This window comes from Anomaloglossus baeobatrachus, chromosome 4 (genome assembly GCF_048569485.1).
Source record: "Anomaloglossus baeobatrachus isolate aAnoBae1 chromosome 4, aAnoBae1.hap1, whole genome shotgun sequence".
Classification (NCBI taxonomy): Eukaryota; Metazoa; Chordata; class Amphibia; order Anura; family Aromobatidae; genus Anomaloglossus; species Anomaloglossus baeobatrachus.
Genome location: NC_134356.1, coordinates 706,765,170 through 706,792,587, shown reverse-complemented (window position 1 = coordinate 706,792,587; position 27,418 = coordinate 706,765,170). Strand labels below are relative to the sequence as shown.

At 54.8% G+C, this 27,418-nt stretch overlaps 1 protein-coding gene across 4 annotated transcripts in view; it reads right to left on the bottom strand.

The window, feature by feature from the left end:
• SLC2A4 (solute carrier family 2 member 4) overlaps positions 1 to 27,418 on the bottom strand; it is a 322,167-nt gene that overhangs the window by 99,412 nt on the left and 195,337 nt on the right. For all 4 annotated transcript variants that reach the window (XM_075346784.1, XM_075346782.1, XM_075346783.1 and 1 more), the window contains one exon: positions 21,925 to 22,094. In XM_075346784.1, the coding sequence (XP_075202899.1) occupies positions 21,925 to 22,094 (170 nt within the window). The remainder of the gene's footprint in view (positions 1 to 21,924; positions 22,095 to 27,418) is intronic.

Genomic DNA, 27,418 nt, shown 5'->3' with positions numbered 1-27,418 from the left:
TCCAGGCAGGGGGAGCCCTGAGTCAGGTCCACCATGTTTACGTGTACTTGACAACCATCCTGTTGAGGTCACTAGTCCGAACACAAATTGAGAGGGGAAGGGGTTGTAACAGCGTGTCCCTCCCCCGCCTGTGCTCATGGTGTAATAGTCTGTCTCTCCTTGACTGTCCTGTATGTACTACTGGTGGGGGATTGTTTGTTCTTCTCAGCATGGGACTTCTCCAACCACAACTTGGTAAACAGAACAGAGCCAGTGTTACGGGGGAACCGGCAGATTAGGACCAGGGGGTATATATCCTAATCGCCAGTCGGGGCCCACCGTGCTCCAGATGACAAAGGAGCTGCTGGCACCTGAGGGTTAGGCGGAGACTATAGAGCTGGATGGCTCTGAGATAACCCAGGGACTCTGGGAACCAGTCACGTGTGTTGGGACACGTCAGACCGAGCGGTCCTCCGATTAGCGTTTCTGGCCCCCTCTCGACTGGCCACGTGTGTGTAGGACACGTCAGGCCAGATGGGTACACCAGTAGCGTTGACCGGGAAGCCGAGGAAAATAAGGAACACCCTGTTAACTCCACAGGGGTCCTGGGGTACGCTGTCCGTGCGCGTAGGGGGCACAACCGGACAGGTGGCGCAGCAGGTGCGTTGTCCGTGTGCGTAGGGGGCACAATCGGACAGGTGGCGCAGCAGGTGCGTTGTCCGTGTGCGTAGGAGGCACAATCGGACAGGTGGCGCAGCAGGTGCGTTGTCCGTGTGCGTAGGGGGCACAATCGGACAGGTGGCGCAGCAGGTGCGTTGTCCGTGTGCGTAGGAGGCACAATCGGACAGGTGGCGCAACAGGTGCGTTGTCCGTGTGCGTAGGGGGCACAGTCGGACAGGAAGCACAGCAGCCGCAGCCCAGTTAACGCCACTGGGCTGCTATAGCAAGACTGGAACGGCAGGAGGGAAGCACGGCGCCTGACCCTGATGTGCCGAGCCACGAATCTTGGCGTGACAGGCACCGTTCGCCTAGCCCTACCTACCGCTTCCCAACATAGGCTTATGCCGCAATGAGACTCTAACATGGAGGTGTGCTCTGACTGAGCAAAAGTGAAGACTGCGCACCTCCATGTTGTCTCCAGCCCCTTTTATAACCTGGGTCCGCCCCAAACCCAGGGTGGAACCACCAAGGTCCAATAGCAGAGTGCCATGTCATCAGTGACATCACATGCGACCTATCCGGAACCGCCACGTCATTGATGACCTCATGGCAGCCACGCCCCAAACACTTCACCAGTCATCGTCTGACGACCAATACTGAGGTGCCAGATCATAGGGGCGGGCCTCTGCGAGCCAGTCCGGAGTTGCCACGTCATCAGGACACCTGACACCCTCTGCCCTATCAGGGCCTGCCACCTCACGGACATGCTCAGTGAGGTCCTTACCGGACCTAGCCTCTGGTGCACTAAGTAGCTGAGCATGCCCAGTAGCCTGAGCAACAGGCTCAGAAAGCAGACTATCAGTTTGAGCATGCTCAGTAGGCACATCCCGGAACTTAGACACAGCACGAAGTCCAAGTACCTGTGCAAAGAGGGTGTTAGAGTTAATTGTGGGAGCATGCTCAGTAGCCTGAACTGAGGACTTAGTCTCAGACATAACACAATCAGGCTGAGCATGCTCACTAGGCAAAACACCGGGCTTAAACTCTGGCTGGGGTAAATCGGCGCACGCATGCGCACTAGCCGCCTCTCCACACTTAGGCGTGGTGGAAGGAACAGCCAACTGGACGACCCGAGGCACGGCCAAGAACGGCAGCCGGCGCCTGGGCGCAACAGGAACCGCAGCAGGCTGCTTGCGGCTATGGCAGCGCCGGTTCGTAACAGTACCCCCCCTTCTAGCGGCCCTCCCACTCGAATGGTCTATAGTCGCCACAGATACCACTGAGCGACGGGCGGAAGATGGAGACATGCAGTGGGAGCTACAAGACTCGCTCCACCGCGTAATCACCCCAGACGACCAGTCGATATGTGGGGAATGTTGCTTCAACCAAGGAATACCCAGCAGAATATCATCTGCACCCTTAGGGAGAACCAGAAATGAAATGGTCTCCCTATGCCCAGATGACATGGCAAGGGTAATGGGCACTGTCCGCTGGTGAATTGCCTTGGGCAACAAGGACCCATCCAATACACGGACTCTCACTGGCCTTGGCATTTGCACCAGTGGGATGGCATGCCGCCGGGCAAAAGAGGAGGAGATGAAACTATCCCCAGCACCTGTGTCCACACTTGCCCTTGTGGACCATGTTGACCCCTTAAAGGAAATGGACGCTGGAAATGTCACCCTAATGGATGACGCAGAGTCCAATCTACCTTCACCTATGGTCACCAATCGTGGTCGCTTATCCTGACGCTTTGGGCAATGGTTGGCATAATGACCATACTGCCCACAAGCGAAACAGGAAATGCCCTTGCGACTCGAAGACCTAGCAACACCAACCCTAGAGATGTCCATAGGGACAGAGATGTCCTCTAAGGGAGGTGCAGTAGGAGAGACCACTACAGTGGCTGAACGACCCTCTGACCTGCGCTCCAGCTGACGTTCGGAGGTACGCAGGTCAATGCGGGTAGCCAGAGTCATGAGGCCCTCAAGGGTAGTTGGTACCTCACGCGACGCTAATGCGTCCTTCACGTGCGAGGCTAATCCCCTCCAGAACAGTGGAATGAGAGTCCTCTCTGACCACCCCAGTTCTGCAGCAAGTGTCCTGAAACTCACAGCATATTGACTTGAGGAGGTACGCCCCTGCTCCAAAGTCAGTAGCTGTAGGGCCGAGTCGTGAGTGACCTGAGGCCCCAGGAACACTTGTCGCAAGGACTCCAAAAACTCCTTAGAGTCCTGTACTACGGGGTCATTCCTCTCCCACAATGGTGTAGCCCACTCCAGTGCTCTATCAGAGAGCAAGGAGATGATAAACCCAACCTTCGACCTCTCTGTAGGAAACCGTGCAGCCAACAGCTCTAGATGGACTGAGCACTGGTTCACGAATCCCCTACATGCCTTGCTGTTCCCCGTAAACTTGTTGGGCAGCGAGAGGTGAGGGAGGGTTGGAGTAGGCTTGGTGACTGACACCATTGCAGCCGCTTGAGCCACCACATCATCCATATCAGCAGCAAGAGCAGACTTCTCCAGAGACCTCACTCTGGCATCAAGCTGCAGCATGAATTGACGTAGCTGCTCTATCTCCGCCATGCCAGCCAGACCCTGGCGCAGTCTTACTGTTACGGGGGAACCGGCAGATTAGGACCAGGGGGTATATATCCTAATCGCCAGTCGGGGCCCACCGTGCTCCAGATGACAAAGGAGCTGCTGGCACCTGAGGGTTAGGCGGAGACTATAGAGCTGGATGGCTCTGAGATAACCCAGGGACTCTGGGAACCAGTCACGTGTGTTGGGACACGTCAGACCGAGCGGTCCTCCGATTAGCGTTTCTGGCCCCCTCTCGACTGGCCACGTGTGTGTAGGACACGTCAGGCCAGATGGGTACACCAGTAGCGTTGACCGGGAAGCCGAGGAAAATAAGGAACACCCTGTTAACTCCACAGGGGTCCTGGGGTACGCTGTCCGTGCGCGTAGGGGGCACAACCGGACAGGTGGCGCAGCAGGTGCGTTGTCCGTGTGCGTAGGGGGCACAATCGGACAGGTGGCGCAGCAGGTGCGTTGTCCGTGTGCGTAGGAGGCACAATCGGACAGGTGGCGCAGCAGGTGCGTTGTCCGTGTGCGTAGGGGGCACAATCGGACAGGTGGCGCAGCAGGTGCGTTGTCCGTGTGCGTAGGAGGCACAATCGGACAGGTGGCGCAACAGGTGCGTTGTCCGTGTGCGTAGGGGGCACAGTCGGACAGGAAGCACAGCAGCCGCAGCCCAGTTAACGCCACTGGGCTGCTATAGCAAGACTGGAACGGCAGGAGGGAAGCACGGCGCCTGACCCTGATGTGCCGAGCCACGAATCTTGGCGTGACAGGCACCGTTCGCCTAGCCCTACCTACCGCTTCCCAACATAGGCTTATGCCGCAATGAGACTCTAACATGGAGGTGTGCTCTGACTGAGCAAAAGTGAAGACTGCGCACCTCCATGTTGTCTCCAGCCCCTTTTATAACCTGGGTCCGCCCCAAACCCAGGGTGGAACCACCAAGGTCCAATAGCAGAGTGCCATGTCATCAGTGACATCACATGCGACCTATCCGGAACCGCCACGTCATTGATGACCTCATGGCAGCCACGCCCCAAACACTTCACCAGTCATCGTCTGACGACCAATACTGAGGTGCCAGATCATAGGGGCGGGCCTCTGCGAGCCAGTCCGGAGTTGCCACGTCATCAGGACACCTGACACCCTCTGCCCTATCAGGGCCTGCCACCTCACGGACATGCTCAGTGAGGTCCTTACCGGACCTAGCCTCTGGTGCACTAAGTAGCTGAGCATGCCCAGTAGCCTGAGCAACAGGCTCAGAAAGCAGACTATCAGTTTGAGCATGCTCAGTAGGCACATCCCGGAACTTAGACACAGCACGAAGTCCAAGTACCTGTGCAAAGAGGCTGTTAGGGTTAATTGTGGGAGCATGCTCAGTAGCCTGAACTGAGGACTTAGTCTCAGACATAACACAATCAGGCTGAGCATGCTCACTAGGCAAAACACCGGGCTTAAACTCTGGCTGGGGTAAATCGGCGCACGCATGCGCACTAGCCGCCTCTCCACACTTAGGCGTGGTGGAAGGAACAGCCAACTGGACGACCCGAGGCACGGCCAAGAACGGCAGCCGGCGCCTGGGCGCAACAGGAACCGCAGCAGGCTGCTTGCGGCTATGGCAGCGCCGGTTCGTAACAGCCAGGACGTTCAAAGTCCATTCATGTATCAAATGTCCAGGGGGAGGTGTGCCCACCTTATGGGCTGATCCCAGAAGAGAAGAACAATGAGACCAATGTTAGTTCAGTTAGTTGGATCTCGGCTGGAGAAGGATTAGGATATATAGCTGAGGCTGAATCCTAGAGCCTGTGTATGGACTATGGGACACTGAGGATCAGCTGCCACGCTGCTGGATTTAGGGAACGCATCTGAGGACTGTTGCATTCTCCTTGGCGTCGGATTGCCCCAGATCTGTTTCCTTTGTGTGGACTCTAAAGAACCATTTGGATATTGGATGTTTTATGCTCCCTGCCTCATTAAATCTTCTTGGATTGTTCATCAGTCTGGTGTCCCTTACTGCTCTGTCGCATACCCCGTCACAGACACCTCACAGGACACCACCAAAAAAAAGGGACACCACCAGAAAAAGGGGACACCTCACAGGACACCATCAGAAAAAGGGGACACCTCACAGGACACCACCAGAAAAAGGAGACACCTGACAGGACACCACCAGAAATAGGGGACACCTCACATGACACCACCTCAAAAAGGAGACACCTCACAGGACACCACCAGAAAAAGGAGACACCTCACAGGACACCACCAGAAAAAGGGGACACCTCACAGAACAAAACACCAGAAAATGAAGACACCTCACAGAACAAAACACGAGAAAATGAAGACACCTCACAGGACACCACCAGAAAAAGGAGACACCTCACAGGACACCACCAAAAAAAGGAGACACCTCACAGGACACCACCAGAAAAAGGAGACACCTCACAGGATACCACCAGAAAAAGGGGACACCTCACAGGACACCACCAGAAAAAGGGGACACCTCACAGGACACCACCAGAAAAAGAGGACACCTCACAGGACACCACCAGAAAAAGGGCTCTCATCAAAGGATGAGGGGACACCTCACAGGACAAAACTAGAAAAAGCGCAGGTCACAGGGTGACATCTAAAAAAGATAACCTGTGAAAGAGATGAGGGGTACCTCACAGGATGACACCAGAAAAAGGGGAACATCTCACTGGACAAAACAAAAAAAAATGGGACATTCACAGAACAACACCAGAAAAAGGGGATATGTCATAAGATGACCCCAGGAAAAAATGGGGACTCCTCACAAGACGACACTAGAAAAAGGGGACACCTGTCATGAGGGTACCACGACAGAGAGTGGCCCCTCCTATTTCTGGTGTCAGGAGATCACAGCGCAGGGCTTCATACACATTTTCTCAAGTTACTAATGCTGGCTGTGTAGATTCTCCTTTATCCAGCACTGTGACGACATGGACACCCAATGCCTAGCATGGGTTAAAGTTTCTTAAAATTCAGCCAGACGTATTGTTCTTCTGTGTTAACTCATGTTTGCTAAACTATTGTTTGGGACCAGACCCTCTGAGCATTCATTGTAATGTAGTTGTGTATTGCTAATCTAATGTAAATTACCTTAGTAGCCATTGTCTAGTCGGTGAGTTGCAGACTTTATGTAAAAACCCTCAGTCTTTCTATCCACATCATTTAAATTAACATTATCCATGCAGCTTGAAATTCAGCCAATAAGAGAAGCAACCTTGTACAACCAATCCGATAAGGGCACAGTTTATCCTAAGGGAAGGTTATGGCTATAAAAGGGATTTCTTAAGTCACCAGTGGTTGATGGATGTGCATGATCCAGTCTAAGCTCTTAGGAGCTGGCTAGAGGATCAGGATACCTTGTGGCTTCAATCTAGGGACTCCGGTTCCGATTGGAGACCATATCCACAGTCTAGGGATTTCGACTCCGGCTGCCAGGATTATATCATCATACCAGAGACTACTTGGAAGAAACCCAGGTTGGGACAATTTGGTCACCTGGCTACAGACTTTGCAGACCTCAGCCAGCTTCCTAAATCTGGCATTATTCCAGTCACGGTGGGTGCCCGCCAAAAGTGGGGTGCTGCTGGATTGGAGTAAGTAGCCCTGGAACATCTGAGGCATGGACATTCTAAATCCCTGGTGAGCCAGCGGAAGGGTGAGACTCTGTTGCCTGTTACATTTGTATGATTTGCTGGTTATGTGCTATGTGCCGTTAATATTTTTGGGGATCCATTAAAGTCTTAATATTGTGATTCCCTCACCCTGTGTTGTCTGAGTAGTGTTCCGCCCACGGTTAAGGAGGTCGTGCGTTCAGTTGGGATGAGCCCTGAGCCACGCTGTCTTTCTAAAGGCGGCTGGGCCAGAGGACGAGAGCACCCACTGAGCCCCGTGTTTCCACAAGCACTGCTAGGGTAAAGTAGAACTTCTGGTTCCAGAAACTCTGAATGAAATTATACCCAGCTGTTCTCTATTGCTAGTAATTACCTCTGTTATAAAGACTTTCTTCCTAGCCCAGGTAATTGCTGGTGATAGTTTCTGCTTTACTTGCCTCTAGATGGAGTCTGTGAGCTGAGGACCAGGAAGTAAATTCAGAGAACAATTGCTGTGTGAAAGTTGTGTTTTTCCCTTCCTTTAGTCCCTTTTGTTTTTTCCCCTCTGATCTGTTCCTCATTATCCCCCCTTGTTGTTTGGAGTGCTTTGTATGATTGCTGCTTATGTTACCCCTGTGTCTATTCCTCTGTGTCTTTAATCTAAAACGAGACCAGCATTCCCGCTATCACGTGCACTATACAGGGCTGAGTCCAGGGAGGGACAGGGATAGGCACGCGACCAGTGATGGGGTGAAATAACCCGTATAGAGACGTTAGGGAGAGCAGGGGTCAAACCCAGGTGAGTTTAGGAGGTGACCCTGCTCCCCTTTCCCTAGTACAAGGGCCCACCATTGTAACTTGTACCCTGTGTGTTGCGGCGCTCGCTAGGGGTTCTAGTGTACCTGTCAGAACCCGGGTAGTCACTGTGTGACAACAGCTCACATGGCAACCACAGATAAAGGGGACACATTACAGGGAGACCCCAGAAAAAAGGGGACACGTCACAGGGTGATCCCAGAAAAAAGGGGACACGTCACAGGGTGACACCATAAAAAAGGGGACACATCACAGGGTGACCCCAGAAAAAAGGGGACACATTACAGGGAGACCCCAGAAAAAAGGGGACACGTCACAGGGTGACACCAGAAAAAAGGGGACACGTCACAGGGTGACACCAGAAAAAAGGGGACACGTCACAGGGTGACACCAGAAAAAAGGGGACACATCACAGGGTGACACCAGAAAAAAGGGGACACATCACAGGGTGACACCAGAAAAAAGGGGACACGTCACAGGGTGACACCAGAAAAAAGGGGACAGGTCACAGGGTGACACCAGAAAAAAAGGGGACACATCACAGGGTGACCCCAGAAAAAAGGGGACACATTACAGGGAGACCCCAGAAAAAAGGGGAAACATTACAGGGAGACCCCAGAAAAAAGGGGACACGTCACAGGGTGATCCCAGAAAAAAGGGGACACGTCACGGGGTGACACCAAAAAAAAGGGGACACGTCACAGGGTGACACCAGAGAAAAGAGGACATGACACAGGGTGACACCAGAAAAAAAGGGGACACATCAGAGGGTGACACCAGAAAAAAGGGGACACATCAGAGGGTGACATCAGAAAAAAGGGGACACATCAGAGGGTGACACCAGAAAAAAGGGGACACGACACAGGGTGACCCCAGAAAAAAAGGGGACACGTCACAGGGTGACACTAGAAAAAAGGGGACACGTCACAGGGTGACCCCAGAAAACAGGGGAAACGTCACAGGGAGACCCCAGAAAAAAGGGGACATGTCACAGGGAGACCCCAGAAAAAAGGGGACACATTACAGGGAGACCCCAGAAAAAAGGGGACACGACACAGGGTGACCCCAGAAAAAAAGGGGACACGTCACAGGGTGACACTAGAAAAAAGGTGACATGTCACCGGGTGACCCCAGAAAACAGGGGAAACGTCACAGGGAGACCCCAGAAAAAAGGGGACATGTCACAGGGAGACCCCAGAAAAAAGGGGACACATTACAGGGAGACCCCAGAAAAAAGGGGACACGTCACAGGGTGACCCCAGAAAAAAGGGGACACGTCACAGGGTGACACCAAAAAAAAGGGGACATGTCACAGGGTGACAGCAGAAAAAAGGGGACACATCACAGGGTGACACCAGAAAAAAGGGGACACATCACAGGGTGACACCAGAAAAAAGGGGACACGTCACAGGGTGACACCCGAAAAAAGGGGACACATCACAGGGTGACCCCAGAAAAAAGGGGACACATTACAGGGAGACCCCAGAAAAAAGGGGACACATTACAGGGAGACCCCAGAAAAAAGGGGACACGTCACAGGGTGATCCCAGAAAAAAGGGGACACGTCACAGGGTGACACCAGAAAAAAGGGGACACGTCACAGGGTGACACCAGAAAAAAGGGGACATGACACAGGGTGACACCAGAAAAAAAGGGGACACATCAGAGGGTGACACCAGAAAAAAGGGGACACATCAGAGGGTGACACCAGAAAAAAGGGGACACGACACAGGGTGACCCCAGAAAAAAAGGGGACACGTCACAGGGTGACACTAGAAAAAAGGGGACACGCCACCGGGTGACCCCAGAAAACAGGGGAAACGTCACAGGGAGACCCCAGAAAAGAAGGGAATTTTGTTTACTTACCGTAAATTCCTTTTCTTCTAGCTCCAATTGGGAGACCCAGACAATTGGGTGTATAGCTACTGCCTCCGGAGGCCACACAAAGTATTACACTCAAAAGTGTAAGGCCCCTCCCCTTCTGGCTATACACCCCCAGTGGGATCACTGGCTCACCAGTTTAGTGCAAAAGCAAGAAGGAGGAAAGCCAATAACTGGTTTAAAGACCAATTCAATCCGAAGAAACATCGGAGAACTGCAACCATTCACATGAACAACATGTGTACCGAAAAAAACCCCTAAGAAAACAGGGCGGGTGCTGGGTCTCCCAATTGGAGCTAGAAGAAAAGGAATTTACGGTAAGTAAACAAAATTCCCTTCTTCTTTGTCGCTCCATTGGGAGACCCAGACAATTGGGACGTCCAAAAGCAGTCCCTGGGTGGGTAAAAGAATACCTCGTGGTAGGGCCGTCAAACAGCCCTTTCGTACAGGTGGACAACCGCCGCCTGAAGGACTTGTCTACCTAGGCTGGCGTCTGCCGAAGCGTAGGTATGCACCTTATAATGCTTGGTAAAAGTGTGCAGACTCGACCAGGTAGGTGCCTGGCACACCTGCTGAGCCGTAGCCTGGTGCCGTAATGCCCAGGACGCACCCACGGCTCTGGTAGAATGGGCATTCAGCCCTGAGGGAACCGGGAGCCTAGCAGAACGGTAGGTTTCAAGAATTGGTTCCTTGATCCACCGAGTCAGGGTGGATTTGGAAGCTTGCGACCCTTTACGCTGACCAGCGACAAGGACAATGAGTGCATCCGGGCGGCACAGGAGCGCCGTGCGGGAATGTAGATCCTGAGTGCTCTCACCAGATCCAACAGATGCAAATCCTTTTCAAATTGATGGACTGGATGAGGACACAAAGAAGGTAAGGTGATATCTTGATTGAGATGAAAGTGGGATACCACCTTAGGGAGAAAGTCCGGAATCGGACGCCGAACCCCCTTGTCCTGGTGAAGACCAGGAATGGAGATTTGCATGACAGCGCTGCTAGCTCGGACACTCTCTGAAGAGACGTGACCGCTACTAGAAAGGCCACTTTCTGTGAAAGACGGAAAAGGGAAACAACCTTCAAAGGCTCGAAGGGCGGCTTCAAGAGAGTCATTAGAACCTTGTTCAGACTGCAGAGCTCTAACGGCCGCTTGTACGGAGTGATGAGAAGACAAACTCCCTGCAGGAACGTGCGTACCTGCGGAAGTCGGCTAGGCGTTTCTGAAAAAATACAGATAGCGCTGAGACTTGTCCTTTAAGGGAGCTGAGCGACCAACCATTTTCCAACCAAGATTGTAGGAAGGAAGGAAAAATAGGCGATGCAAATGGCCAGGGAGAAACTCCTTGAGCAGAGCACCAAGATAAGAATATCTTCCACGATCTGTGGTAGATCTTGGCGGACGTTGGCTTCTTGGCCTGCGTCATGGTGACAACCACTCCTGAGATAATCCTGAAGACGCTAGGATCCAGGACTCAATGGCTACACCGTCATGTTCAGGGCCGCAGAGTTCAGATGGAAAAAAGGGCCCTTGAAACAGCAAGTCTGGTCGGTCTGGTAATGCCCACGGTTGGCCTACCGTGAGGTACCACAGATCCGGGAACCCCGACCTCCTCGGCCAATCTGGAGCGACGAGGATGGCGCGGCGACAGTCTGACTTGAGCTTGCGCAGCACTCTGGGCAACAATGCCAGAGGTGGGACACATAAGGTAGCCGGGACTGCGACCAATGTTGAACTGAGGCGTCCGCCGCCAGAGCTCGATGATCGTGAGACTGTGCTATGAAGCCGGGACAATGTTGTTGTGCCGTGACGCCATTATGTCGACGTCCGGCATCCCGCAGCGGCGACAGATCTCCTGAAACCCGTCCGGGTGAAGAAACCATTCCCCTGCGTCCATACCCTGGCGACTGAGGAAGTCTGCTTCCTAGTTTACCACGCCTGGGATGTGACTGCGGATATGGTGGATGCCGTGTCTTCCACCCACGTCAGAATCCGCCGGCTTCCTGGAAGGCTTGCCGGCTGCGTGTTCTTCCGTGGTGGTTGATGTATGCCACCGCTGTGGAGATATCCGACTGAATTCGGAGGTGCTTGCTTTTCAGCCACTGCTGGAAGGCTTGTAGGACAAGATACACTGCTCTGATTTCCAGAACATTGATCTGAAGGGTGGACTCTTGCTGAATCCACGTACCTTGAGCCCTGTGGTAGAGAAAAAACTGCTCCCCACTCTGATAGACTTGTGTCTGTCGTAACTACCGCCCAGGATGGGGGTAGGAAGGACCTTTTTTCTGACCATGAGGTGGGAAGAAGCCACCACCGTAGCGATTCTTTGGCCGCCTGAGAAAGGGAGACGTCTCTGTCGATGGGCGTCGACCTCCCGTCTCATTGGCGGAGAATGTCCCATTGTAGTGGACGCAGATGAAACTGCGCGAAAGGGACTGCCGCCATTGCTACCATCTTACGTGAGAAGTGCATGAGGCGTCTCAATGTGTGCGACTGATCCTAAGGAGAGATTGCAGCCTTGTCTGTAGTGAACGCTGTTTGTCTAGCGGAAGCTTCACTATCGCTGAGAGAGTATGAAACTCCATGCCTAGATATGTTAGTGATTGGCCCGGGGTCGGATCTGACTTTGAAAAGTCGACGATCCACCCGAAACTCTGGAGAGTCTCCAGCGCAACGTTCGGCTGTGTTGGCATGTTCCTTAAGAGGGTGCCTTGACAAGTAGATCTCCCAATACGGGATCACAGAGTGACCTTGAGATTGCAGGACTGGTACTACTGCTGCCATGACCTTAGCGAAGACCCGTGGGGCTATCGCCAGCCGGAAGGCAGAGTTACGAACTGAAGGTGTTCGCGTCTTATAACAAAGCGTAGAAACGCTGGAGCTCTGGATCAATCGGCACGCGGGGATAAGCATCCTTGACGTCTATCGATGTTAGGAAATTTCCTTGAAACATTGAGGCGATGCCGGAGCGGGGGGATTACATCCGGAACCGCCTGGTGTTCACGAGCTGGTTGAGCCGTGTTAGATCCAGAACGGGACGGAAATACTCGTCCTTTCTTGGCACCGCAAATAATTCGGAGTAAAAACCGTGACCTTGTTCCTGAAGAGGAACGGGGGTCACCACTCGTTGTGCCTTTAGAGTGCCCACCGCCTGCAGAAGAGCATCGGCTCGGTCGGGAGGTGGAGAAGTTCTGAAGAATTGAGTTGGAGGACGAGAACTGAACTCTATCCTGTACCCGTGAGACAGAATGTCTCTCACCCAACGGTCTTTGACCTGTGACAGCTAAATATCGCCAAGGCGGGAGAGCCTGCTACCGACCGAGGATGCGGAGAGAGGAGGCCGCAAGTCATGAGGAAGCCTCTTGGAAGCGGGTTTTCCGGCTGTCTTTTTTGGGCGTGACTGAGCCCGCCAAGAAAACTGAGCTCCTCTGATCCTTTTGAGTCCTCTTTGGACGAGGAGAAATGGGACCTGCCCGAGCCTTGAAAAGACCGAAAACCCCGACTGTCCCTTGGTATGTTGGGGTTTGTTTTGTCTGGGCTGAGGTAAGGAAGAATCCTTACTTTTGAACTGTTTAATGATTACATCTCACGCACACTAAACAGTCGGTCAGCAGAACAAGGCAAACTGGTTAAGCCCTTTTTTGGAAGCAGAATCTGCCTTCCATTCAGTTAACACCCAGGTCCTGCGTAAAACCACGGAGTTAGCGGACGCCACTGCCGTACGGGTCGCAGAGTCTAGGACAGCATTAATCGCATAAGACGCAAATGCAGACATTTGAGCGGTTAAGGATGACACTTGCGGAACAGATGTACGTGTGACCGTGTCCATCTGTGTAAGACAAGCTGAAGTAGCTTGGAGTGCCTCTACGGCTGCGAATGCTGGAGCTAACAGCGCGCCGATAGCCTCATAGATGGATTTCGACCAGAGATCCCTCTGTCTGTCAGTGGCATCTTTAAGTGCAGCCCCATTTTCCACTGCAACTATGGATCTAGCTGCAAGCTGGAGATTGGAGGATGCCCCTTGGGACACTGGGTCCAGCCATTGCCCACGTCAGGGGGTAGGGATAACGTGTATCCTCAGCCGTTTGGAGAAGCGCTTAACTGGATAAGCGTGGTGTTCCTGGACTGCCTGTGTAAAGTCAGGGTGGTCAAGGAAAGTATTTAATTTACGCTTGGGATACGTGAATGGAATTTCTCCTGCTATGTAGCTGACTCTTCCACTGGAGGAGCTGGGGGAGAAATAACTAACATTCTATTGATGGACGCTATGAGATTATTGACTATGGCGTCACCATCAGGTGTATCCAGATTGAGAGCGGTCTCAGGATAGATCTTGAGCAGCTACCTCCGCCACATCACACAGAGTCCGCTTGCTGGGACCCTGACTAGTGTGATGAAGTCGGGGGCCGCTCATAGTGAGCCTCTCAGACTATCTGGGACTGTCGTCCGTGTCAGAGCCGTCACTCTGGGAAGCACATGACACCCTCGGAGCTCAAAGTTGTTCCCACTGAGGGGGACCATGGATAATGAATGAACAGTGGCCATGGATTTGAGAGACTTGTCTGGACTGCAAGGCTTCTAGTATCATAGCCATAGCCTCAGAAAATCTGTCAGTAAATACTGCAGGCTCCGTCCCCATGTCCTGGACGATTAGCAGAGACTCCGTAGTATACAATGGGGGTCTATGTACACTGCCGGCCATATAGCCGTACATGCTGTACTGGCTGCATAGAAAACATGTGCTTCTGCACCTCTGTTTTACACAGACAATATGCTGTTATGTCCTCCGCACAATCAAGGAGGGTATATACAAAAATGCAGCTAAACAGTGCAATGCACAGTGAATAAGCATATATGTATATGTGCACTTCGGCAATAGTGGAGTCAGCCCAACAGGCGCTGCTTAACGCCTGGTCACAGCGGTTGTGTGACTATCCGAATCCCTGCCAGGGATTCCTAAACTTGTCTCTTCTGTCGCTACAGAAAACACTGACAAGAATGGCTGCCAGCGTCCTGTGCAGAGGAAGAAGCCGTGGGCGTGCCTGAGAAAGTGCGGGAATCCGGCTGCACAGTGCACACAGTGAGAGGGGTGGAGTATGCAAAGCATACTCCAGCTCTCAGCGCTGCCGGATTCACCGTGCACACAGTGAGAGGGGTGGAGTATGCAAAGCACACTCCAGCTCTCAGCGCTGCCGGATTCACAGTGCACACAGTGAGAGGGGTGGAGTATGCAAAGCACACTCCAGCTCTCAGCGCTGCCGGATTCACCGTGCACACAGTGAGAGGGGTGGAGTATGCAAAGCACACTCCAGCTCTCAGCGCTGCCGGATTCACAGTGTACACAGTGAGAGGGGTGGAGTATGCAAAGCACACTCCAGCTCTCAGCGCTGCCGGATTCACCGTGCACACAGTGAGAGGGGTGGAGTATGCAAAGCACACTCCAGCTCTCAGCGCTGCCGGATTCACAGTGCACACAGTGAGAGGGGTGGAGTATGCAAAGCATACTCCAGCTCTCAGCGCTGCCGGATTCACAGTGCACACAGTGAGAGGGGTGGAGTATGCAAAGCACACTCCAGCTCTCAGCGCTGCCGGATTCACAGTGTACACAGTGAGAGGGGTGGAGTATGCAAAGCACACTCCAGCTCTCAGCGCTGCCGGATTCACAGTGCACACAGTGAGAGGGGTGGAGTATGCAAAGCACACTCCAGCTCTCAGCGCTGCCGGATTCACAGTGTACACAGTGAGAGGGGTGGAGTATGCAAAGCATACTCCAGCTCTCAGCGCTGCCGGATTCACAGTGTACACAGTGAGAGGGGTGGAGTATGCAAAGCACACTCCAGCTCTCAGCGCTGCCGGATTCACAGCGTACACAGTGAGAGGGGTGGAGTATGCAAAGCACACTCCAGCTCTCAGCGCTGCCGGATTCACAGTGCACACAGTGAGAGGGGTGGAGTATGCAAAGCACACTCCAGCTCTCAGCGCTGCCGGATTCACAGTGTACACAGTGAGAGGGGTGGAGTATGCAAAGCATACTCCAGCTCTCAGCGCTGCCGGATTCACCGTGCACACAGTGAGAGGGGTGGAGTATGCAAAGCACACTCCAGCTCTCAGCGCTGCCGGATTCACCGTGCACACAGTGAGAGGGGTGGAGTATGCAAAGCACACTCCAGCTCTCAGCGCTGCCGGATTCACCGTGCACACAGTGAGAGGGGTGGAGTATGCAAAGCATACTCCAGCTCTCAGCGCTGCCGGTTTCACAGTGTACACAGTGAGAGGGGTGGAGTATGCAAAGCACACACCAGCTCTCAGCGCTGCCGGATTCACAGTGCACACAGTGAGAGGGGTGGAGTATGCAAAGCACACTCCAGCTCTCAGCGCTGCCGGATTCACCGTGCACACAGTGAGAGGGGTGGAGTATGCAAAGCATACCCCAGCTCTCAGCGCTGCCGGCTTCACAGTGTACACAGTGAGAGGGGTGGAGTATGCAAAGCATACCCCAGCTCTCAGCGCTGCCGGATTCACAGTGCACACAGTGAGAGGGGTGGAGTATGCAAAGCACACTCCAGCTCTCAGCGCTGCCGGTTTCACAGTGTACACAGTGAGAGGGGTGGAGTATGCAAAGCACACTCCAGCTCTCAGCGCTGCCGGATTCACAGTGCACACAGTGAGAGGGGTGGAGTATGCAAAGCACACTCCATCTCTCAGCGCTGCCGGATTCACAGTGCACACAGTGAGAGGGGTGGAGTATGCAAAGCACACTCCAGCTCTCAGCGCTGCCGGATTCACCGTGCACACAGTGAGAGGGGTGGAGTATGCAAAGCACACTCCAGCTCTCAGCGCTGCCGGATTCACCGTGCACACAGTGAGAGGGGTGGAGTATGCAAAGCACACTCCAGCTCTCAGCGCTGCCGGATTCACAGTGTACACAGTGAGAGGGGTGGAGTATGCAAAGCACACTCCAGCTCTCAGCGCTGCCGGATTCACAGTGTACACAGTGAGAGGGGTGGAGTATGCAAAGCACACTCCATCTCTCAGCGCTGCCGGATTCACAGTGCACACAGTGAGAGGGGTGGAGTATGCAAAGCATACTCCAGCTCTCAGCGCTGCCGGTTTCACAGTGTACACAGTGAGAGGGGTGGAGTATGCAAAGCACACTCCAGCTCTCAGCGCTGCCGGCTTCACAGTGCACACAGTGAGAGGGGTGGAGTATGCAAAGCACACTCCAGCTCTCAGCGCTGCCGGCTTCACAGTGCACACAGTGAGAGGGGTGGAGTATGCAAAGCATACTCCAGCTCTCAGCGCTGCCGGTTTCACAGTGCACACAGTGAGAGGGGTGGAGTATGCAAAGCATACTCCAGCTCTCAGCGCTGCCGGCTTCACAGTGCACACAGTGAGAGGGGTGGAGTATGCAAAGCATACCCCAGCTCTCAGCGCTGCCGGATTCACAGTGCACACAGTGAGAGGGGTGGAGTATGCAAAGCACACTCCAGCTCTCAGCGCTGCCGGTTTCACAGTGTACACAGTGAGAGGGGTGGAGTATGCAAAGCACACTCCAGCTCTCAGCGCTGCCGGTTTCACAGTGCACACAGTGAGAGGGGTGGAGTATGCAAAGCACACTCCAGCTCTCAGCGCTGCCGGCTTCACAGTGCACACAGTGAGAGGGGTGGAGTATGCAAAGCACACTCCAGCTCTCAGCGCTGCCGGATTCACCGTGCACACAGTGAGAGGGGTGGAGTATGCAAAGCATACTCCAGCTCTCAGCGCTGCCGGATTCACCGTGCACACAGTGAGAGGGGTGGAGTATGCAAAGCACACTCCAGCTCTCAGCGCTGCCGGATTCACAGTGTACACAGTGAGAGGGGTGGAGTATGCAAAGCACACTCCAGCTCTCAGCGCTGCCGGATTCACCGTGCACACAGTGAGAGGGGTGGAGTATGCAAAGCATACCCCAGCTCTCAGCGCTGCCGGATTCACAGTGTACACAGTGAGAGGGGTGGAGTATGCAAAGCATGCTCCATCTCTCAGCGCTGCCGGATTCACCGTGCACACAGTGAGAGGGGTGGAGTATGCAAAGCATACTCCAGCTCTCAGCGCTGCCGGATTCACCGTGCACACAGTGAGAGGGGTGGAGTATGCAAAGCACACTCCAGCTCTCAGCGCTGCCGGATTCACCGTGCACACAGTGAGAGGGGTGGAGTATGCAAAGCATACTCCAGCTCTCAGCGCTGCCGGATTCACAGTGCACACAGTGAGAGGGGTGGAGTATGCAAAGCACACTCCAGCTCTCAGCGCTGCCGGATTCACCGTGCACACAGTGAGAGGGGTGGAGTATGCAAAGCATACCCCAGCTCTCAGCGCTGCCGGCTTCACAGTGTACACAGTGAGAGGGGTGGAGTATGCAAAGCATACCCCAGCTCTCAGCGCTGCCGGATTCACCGTGCACACAGTGAGAGGGGTGGAGTATGCAAAGCATACCCCAGCTCTCAGCGCTGCCGGCTTCACCGTGCACACAGTGAGAGGGGTGGAGTATGCAAAGCATACTCCAGCTCTCAGCGCTGCCGGATTCACAGTGCACACAGTGAGAGGGGTGGAGTATGCAAAGCATACTCCAGCTCTCAGCGCTGCCGGATTCACAGTGTACACAGTGAGAGGGGTGGAGTATGCAAAGCACACTCCAGCTCTCAGCGCTGCCGGATTCACCGTGCACACAGTGAGAGGGGTGGAGTATGCAAAGCACACTCCAGCTCTCAGCGCTGCCGGCTTCACAGTGTACACAGTGAGAGGGGTGGAGTATGCAAAGCACACTCCAGCTCTCAGCGCTGCCGGATTCACAGTGCACACAGTGAGAGGGGTGGAGTATGCAAAGCACACTCCAGCTCTCAGCGCTGCCGGCTTCACAGTGTACACAGTGAGAGGGGTGGAGTATGCAAAGCACACTCCAGCTCTCAGCGCTGCCGGATTCACAGTGCACACAGTGAGAGGGGTGGAGTATGCAAAGCATACTCCAGCTCTCAGCGCTGCCGGCTTCACAGTGTACACAGTGAGAGGGGTGGAGTATGCAAAGCACACTCCAGCTCTCAGCGCTGCCGGATTCACAGTGCACACAGTGAGAGGGGTGGAGTATGCAAAGCATACTCCAGCTCTCAGCGCTGCCGGTTTCACAGTGCACACAGTGAGAGGGGTGGAGTATGCAAAGCATACTCCAGCTCTCAGCGCTGCCGGTTTCACAGTGCACACAGTGAGAGGGGTGGAGTATGCAAAGCATACTCCAGCTCTCAGCGCTGCCGGATTCACCGTGCACACAGTGAGAGGGGTGGAGTATGCAAAGCATACTCCAGCTCTCAGCGCTGCCGGATTCACAGTGCACACAGTGAGAGGGGTGGAGTATGCAAAGCACACTCCAGCTCTCAGCGCTGCCGGATTCACCGTGCACACAGTGAGAGGGGTGGAGTATGCAAAGCATACTCCAGCTCTCAGCGCTGCCGGATTCACAGTGCACACAGTGAGAGGGGTGGAGTATGCAAAGCATACTCCAGCTCTCAGCGCTGCCGGATTCACAGTGCACACAGTGAGAGGGGTGGAGTATGCAAAGCATACTCCAGCTCTCAGCGCTGCCGGATTCACCGTGCACACAGTGAGAGGGGTGGAGTATGCAAAGCACACTCCAGCTCTCAGCGCTGCCGGATTCACCGTGCACACAGTGAGAGGGGTGGAGTATGCAAAGCATACTCCAGCTCTCAGCGCTGCCGGATTCACCGTGCACACAGTGAGAGGGGTGGAGTATGCAAAGCACACTCCAGCTCTCAGCGCTGCCGGATTCACCGTGCACACAGTGAGAGGGGTGGAGTATGCAAAGCACACTCCAGCTCTCAGCGCTGCCGGATTCACAGTGCACACAGTGAGAGGGGTGGAGTATGCAAAGCATACTCCAGCTCTCAGCGCTGCCGGTTTCACAGTGCACACAGTGAGAGGGGTGGAGTATGCAAAGCATACTCCAGCTCTCAGCGCTGCCGTGCTGTGCAGCATCACGCCCCTACCCTGACTGGCAGGTCTGTGGGCGGAAACGAAGTGAGACTAGGCCGCGCAAGCCGGGGACTCGAGTGATAAGCGCGGCCGGCATATAAGCCTCGGTCGGCGCGGAAGTCCCCGGCGCACCACAAGTCCCAGCCGCGCCCGAAATAAAAATGGCAACGGCGGTTAGCGCGGTAGTCCCCTAATACACTAACACACCCAGCAAGCTGTAGTGTGCGATGGCACTAGTGCGGGCAGCGCCGCCGTCCCTGGCGCACTAACACACCCAGCAATGCTGCCGTGTGTCCGTGTGCGGTCCCCACAGGGACACAGAGTACCTCAACGTAGCAGGGCCATGTCCCTGAGGATACTCCGCTCCATGTCCAGCAGATTCCCAGGAGCTGTGGATGGAGCACGGCCTCAGTGCCTGGAGACCGGTAAGATCCCACTTCACTCAGAGCCGAAAGGGGATGGGGAAGGAAAGCAGCATGTGGGCTCCAGCCTCCGTACCCGCAATGGGTACCTCAACCTTAACAAACACCTCCGACAAAAGTGGGGTGAGAAGGGAGCATGCTGGGGGCCCTAGTATGGGCCCTCTTTTCTTCCATCCGACATAGTCAGCAGCTGCTGCTGACTAAACAGTGGAGCTATGCGTGGATGTCTGACCTCCTTCGCACAAAGCACAAAACTGGTGAGCCAGTGATCCCACTGGGGGTGTATAGCCAGAAGGGGAGGGGCCTTACACTTTTGAGTGTAATACTTTGTGTGGCCTCCGGAGGCAGTAGCTATACACCCAATTGTCTGGGTCTCCCAATGGAGCGACAAAGAAAAGGGGACATGTCACAGGGTGACCCCAAAAAAAAGGGAACACATCACAAGTAGACCCCAGAAAAAAGTGGACATGTCACAGGGAGACCCCAGAAAAAAGGGGACACATTACAGGGAGACCCCAGAAAAAAGGGGACACGTCACAGGGTGACCCCAGAAAAAAGGGGACACGTCACAGGGTGACACCAAAAAAAAGGGGACACGTCACAGGGTGACAGCAGAAAAAAGGGGACACATCACAGGGTGACACCAGAAAAAAGGGGACACATCACAGGGTGACACCAGAAAAAAGAGGACACGTCACAGGGTGACACCAGAAAAAAGGGGACACATCACAGGGTGACACCAGAAAAAAGGGGACACATCACAGGGTGACCCCAGAAAAAAGGGGACACATTACAGGGTGACCCCAGAAAAAAGGGGACACATTACAGGGTGACACCAAAAAAAAGGGGACACGTCACAGGGTGATACCAGAAAAAAGGGGACATGACACAGGGTGACACCAGAAAAAAAGGGGACACATCAGAGGGTGACACCAAAAAAAAGGGGACACGTCACAGGGTGACAGCAGAAAAAAGGGGACACGTCACAGGGTGAAAGCAGAAAAAAGGGGACACATCACAGGGTGACACCAGAAAAAAGGGGACACATCACAGGGTGACACCAGAAAAAAGAGGACACGTCACAGGGTGACACCAGAAAAAAGGGGACACATCACAGGGTGACACCAGAAAAAAGGGGACACATCACAGGGTGACCCCAGAAAAAAGGGGACACATTACAGGGTGACCCCAGAAAAAAGGGGACACATTACAGGGATACCCCAGAAAAAAGGGGACACGTCACGGGGTGATCCCAGAAAAAAGGGGATACGTCACAGGGTGACACCAAAAAAAAGGGGACATGTCACAGGGTGACACCAGAAAAAAGGGGACATGACACAGGGTGACACCAGAAAAAAAGGGGACACATCAGAGGGTGACACCAGAAAAAAGGGGACACATCAGAGGGTGACACCAGAAAAAAGAGGACACGACACAGGGTGACCCCAGAAAAAAAGGGGTTTTCTAGTGTCACAGGGTGACACTAGAAAAAAGGGGACACGCCACCGGGTGACCCCAGAAAACAGGGGAAACGTCACAGGGAGACCCCAGAAAAAAGGGGACATGTCACAGGGTGACCCCAAAAAAAATGGAACACGTCACAGGTAGACCCCAGAGAAAAGTGGACATGTCACAGAGTGACCCCAGAAAAAAGGTGACACGTCACAGGGTGACCCCAGAAAAAGTGAACTAGTCACAGGCTGGCTAATAACATTAATGGCTGATAACCGGGAGTAAATGGGATTTGTGAGAAGTTGAAACCAGAAAAATCGGGACACCTCACAGGACGACACCAGAAAAAGGTGACAACTCACTCACCTGTCCTACAGTCTTCTCCCCTAGTAATGGCTGATAACAGGGAGTAATAGATTGCAGGACAGGTGAGTACACTCTCCTCTCCCAGTAAAGGCTGATAACAGGGTGTAACAGATTGTACTCACCGTCCGAGCCACTGAGACACGACTCCCACACTGAGGGATGACACCATTCCACCAATGGAGAAGATGGCGACAGAGAGAGACCAGAGTGTTCGAAGGAGTCCGGGGTGAATGATCGGGGAGTCCGGAGCGCTGCGACTGGTGTATGATTCATTATAACTCTGCTCTATGATCTAGAAGACATAGAAAAGAGTCACCAGAGACAGGAGGAGCACAGCCGAAATACTGCTACATCGTGACCAAAGAACGCTGCTCCTTCGTGACCACGGAACGCTGCCCCATCGTGACCACAGAACGGTGCCCCATCGTGACCACGGAACGCTGCCCCATCGTGACCACCGAACGCTGCCCCAACGTGACCACCGAACGCTGCCCAATCGTGACCACCGAACGCTGCCCAATCGTGACCACCGAACGCTGCCCCATCGTGACCACCGAACGCTGCCCCATCGTGACCACAGAACGCTGCCCCATCGTGACCACAGAACGCTGCCCCATCGTGACCACAGAACGCTGCCCCATCGTGACCACAGAACGCTGCCCCATAGTGACCACAGCCAAAATACTGCCCCATCGTGACCACAGCCGAAATACTGCCCCATCATGACCACAGAACGCTGCCCCATCGTGACCACAGAACGCTGCCCCATCGTGACCACAGAACACTGCCCCATCGTGACCACAGAAAACTGCTCCATCGTGACCACAGAACACTGCCCCATCGTGACCACAGAACACTGCCCCATCGTGACCACAGAACAATGCCCCATCGTGACCACAGAATGCTGCCCCATCGGGACCACAGAATGCTGCCCCATCGGGACCACAGAAGGCTGCCCCATCGTGACCACAGAACGCTGCCCCATCGTGACCACAGAACGATGCCCCATTGTGACCACAGCCAAAATACTGCCCCATCATGACCACAACCGAAATACTGCCCCATCGTGACCACAGAATGCTGCCCCATCGTGACCACCGAACGCTGCCCCATCGTGACCACCGAACGCTGCCCCATCGTGACCACCGAACGCTGCCCAATCATGACCACCGAACGCTGCCCAATCGTGACCACCAAACGCTGCCCCATCGTGACCACAGAACGCTGCCCCATCGTGACCACAGAACGCTGCCCCATCGTGACCACAGAACGCTGCCCCATCGTGACCACAGAACGCTGCCCCATCGTGACCACAGCCAAAATACTGCCCCATCGTGACCACAGCCGAAATACTGCCCCATCGTGACCACAGAACGCTGCCCCATCGTGACCACAGAAAAATGCCCCATCGTGACCACAGAACACTGCCCCATCGTGACCACAGAACGCTACCCCATCGTGACCACAGAACGCTGCCCCATTGTGACCACAGAACACTGCCCCATCGTGACCACCGAACGCTGCCCCATCGTGACCACCGAACGCTGCCCCATCGTGACCACCGAACGCTGCCCAATCGTGACCACCGAACGCTGCCCAATCGTGACCACCGAACGCTGCCCCATCGTGACCACAGAACGCTGCCCCATCGTGACCACAAAACGCTGCCCCATCGTGACCACAGAATGCTGCCCCATTGTGACCACAGCCAAAATACTGCCCCATCGTGACCACAGCCGAAATACTGCCCCATCGTGACCACAGAACGCTGCCCTATCGTGACCACAGAACGCTGCCCCATCGTGACCACAGAACACTGCCCCATCGTGACCACAGAACACTGCCCCATCGTGACCACAGAACAATGCCCCATCGTGACCACAGAATGCTGCCCCATCGTGACCACAGAACGCTGCTCCATCGTGACCACAGAACGCTGCCCCATCGTGACCACAGAACGCTGCCCCATTGTGACCACAGCCGAAATACTGGCCCATCGTGACCACAACCGAAATACTGCCCCATCGTGACCACAGAACACTGCCCCATCGTGACCACAGAACGCTGCCCCACCGTGACCACAGAACGCTGCTCCATCGTGAACACAGAACGCTGCCCCATCGTGACCACAGAAGCTGCTCCATCGTGACCTCGGAACGCTGCCCGATCGTGACCTCGGAACGCTGCCCCATCGTGACCTCGGAACGCTGCCCCATCGTGACCTCGGAACGCTGCCCCATCGTGACCACGGAACGCTGCCCCATCGTGACCACAGAACGCTGCCCCATCGTGACCACGGAACGCTGCCCCATCGTGAACACGGAACGCTGCCCCATCGTGACCACGGAACGCTGCCCCATCGTGACCACCGAACGCTGCCCCATTGTGACCACAGAACGCTGCCCCATTGTGACCACAGAAAGCTGCCCCATCGTGACCACAGAACGCTGCCTCATCGTGACCACAGAACGCTGCCCCATCATGACCACAGAACGCTGCCCCATCGTGACCACAGCCGAAATACTGCCCCATCGTAACCACAGTCGAAATACTGCCCCATCATGACAACAGAACGCTGCTCCATCGTGACCACAGAACGCTGCCCCATCGTGACCACAGAACGCTGCCCCATCGTGACCACAGAATGCTGCCCCATCATGACCACAGAACGCTGCTCCATCGTGACCACAGAACGCTGCCTCATCGTAACCACAGAACGCTGCTCCATCGTGACCACAGAACGCAGCTCCATTGTGACCACAGAACGCTGCTCCATCGTGACCACAGAACGCAGCTCCATCGTGACCACAGAATGCTGCCCCATCATGACCACAGAACGCTGCCCCATCGTGACCACAGAACGCTTTCCCATCGTGACCACAGAACGCTGCCCCATCGTGACCACAGAACGCTGCCCCATCGTGACCACAGAATGCTGCCCCATCGTGACCACAAAACGCTGCCCCATCGTGACCACAGAACGCTGCCCCATCGCGACTACAGAACGCTGCCCCATCATGACCACAGCCGAGATACTGCTTCATCGTGACCACAGCCAAAATACTGCCCCATCATGACCACAGTACGCTGCCCCATCGTGACCACAGAACGCTGCCCCATCGTGACCATAGAATGCTGCTCCATCGTGACCACAGAATGCTGCTCCATCGTGACCACAGAACGCTGCCCCATCGTGACCACAGAACACTACCCCATAGTGACCATAGAATGCTGCCCCATCATGACCACAGAACGCTGCCCCATCGTGACCACAGAACGCTGCCCCATCGTGACCATAGAATGCTGCTCCATCATGACCACAGAACGCTGCTCCATCGTGACCACAGAACGCTGCTGCATCGTGACCACAGAACGCTGCCCCATCATGACCACAGAACGCTGCTCCATCTTGACGACAGAACACTGCCCCATCGAAACCACAGAACGCTGCCCCATCGAGACCACAGAACACTGCCCCATCGTGAAAACAGAACGCTGCCTCATCGTGACCTCGGAACGCAGCCCCATCATTACGTCGGAACTCTGCCCCATCGTGACCACAGAACGCTGCCCCATCGTGAACCCGGAACGCTGCCTCATCATGACCACAGAACGCTTTCCCATCGTGACCACAGAACGTTGCCCCATCGTGACCTCAGAAAGCTGCCCCATCAAGAACAAAGAACGCTGCTCCATTATGACCACAGAACGCTGCCCCATCGTGACCACGGAACGCTGCCCCATCGTGACCACAGAACGCTGCCCCATCGTGACCACAGAACGCTGCCCCATCGTGACCACAGAACGCTGCCCCATCGTGACCACAGAACGCTGCCTCATCGTGACCACAGAACGCTGCCCCATCGTGACCACAGAACGCTGCCCCATCGTGACCACAGAACGCTGCCACATCGTGACCACAGAACGCTGCCCCATCGTGACAACAGAAAGCTGCCACATCGTGACTACAGAACGCTGCCTCATCGTGACCACAGAACGCTACCCCATCGTGAAAACAGAACGCTGCCCCATCGTGACCACAGCCGAAATACTGCCCCATCATAACCACAGCCGAAATACTGCCCCATCGTGACCACAGAACGCTGCCCTATCGTGACCACAGAACGCTGCCCCATCGTGACCACAGAACACTGCCCCATCGTGACCACAGAACACTGCCCCATCGTGACCACAGAACAATGCCCCATCGTGACCACAGAATGCTGCCCCATCGTGACCACAGAACGCTGCTCCATCGTGACCACAGAACGCTGCCCCATCGTGACCACAGAACGCTGCCCCATTGTGACCACAGCCGAAATACTGGCCCATCGTGACCACAACCGAAATACTGCCCCATCGAGACCACAGAACACTGCCCCATCGTGACCACAGAACGCTGCCCCACCGTGACCACAGAACGCTGCTCCATCGTGAACAGAGAACGCTGCCCCATCGTGACCACAGAAGCTGCTCCATCGTGACCTCGGAACGCTGCCCGATCGTGACCTCGGAACGCTGCCCCATCGTGACCTCGGAACGCTGCCCCATCGTGACCTCGGAACGCTGCCCCAACGTGACCACGGAACGCTGCCCCATCGTGACCACAGAACGCTGCCCCATCGTGACCACGGAACGCTGCCCCATCGTGAACACGGAACGCTGCCCCATCGTGACCACGGAACGCTGCCCCATCGTGACAACCGAACGCTGCCCCATTGTGACCACAGAACGCTGCCCCATTGTGACCACAGAAAGCTGCCCCATCGTGACCACAGAACGCTGCCTCATCGTGACCACAGAACGCTGCCCCATCGTGACCACAGCCGAAATACTGCCCCATCGTAACCACAGTCGAAATACTGCCCCATCATGACAACAGAACGCTGCTCCATCGTGACCACAGAACGCTGCCCCATCGTGACCACAGAACGCTGCCCCATCGTGACCACAGAACGCTGCCCCATCGTGACCACAGAACGCTGCCCCATCATGACCACAGAACGCTGCTCCATCGTGACCACAGAACGCTGCCTCATCGTAACCACAGAACGCTGCTCCATCATGACCACAGAACGCAGCTCCATTGTGACCACAGAACGCTGCTCCATCGTGACCACAGAACGCAGCTCCATCGTGACCACAGAATGCTGCCCCATCATGACCACAGAACGCTGCCCCATCGTGACCACAGAACGCTTTCCCATCGTGACCACAGAACGCTGCCCCATCGTGACCACAGAACGCTGCCCCATCGTGACCACAGAATGCTGCCCCATCGTGACCACAAAACGCTGCCCCATCGTGACCACAGAACGCTGCCCCATCGCAACTACAGAACGCTGCCCCATCATGACCACAGCCGAGATACTGCTTCATCGTGACCACAGCCAAAATACTGCCCCATCATGACCAAAGTACGCTGCCCCATCGTGACCACAGAACGCTGCCCCATCGTGACCATAGAATGCTGCTCCATCGTGACCACAGAATGCTGCTCCATCGTGACCACAGAACGCTGCCCCATCGTGACCACAGAACGCTACCCCATAGTGACCATAGAATGCTGCCCCATCATGACCACAGAACGCTGCCCCATCGTGACCACAGAACGCT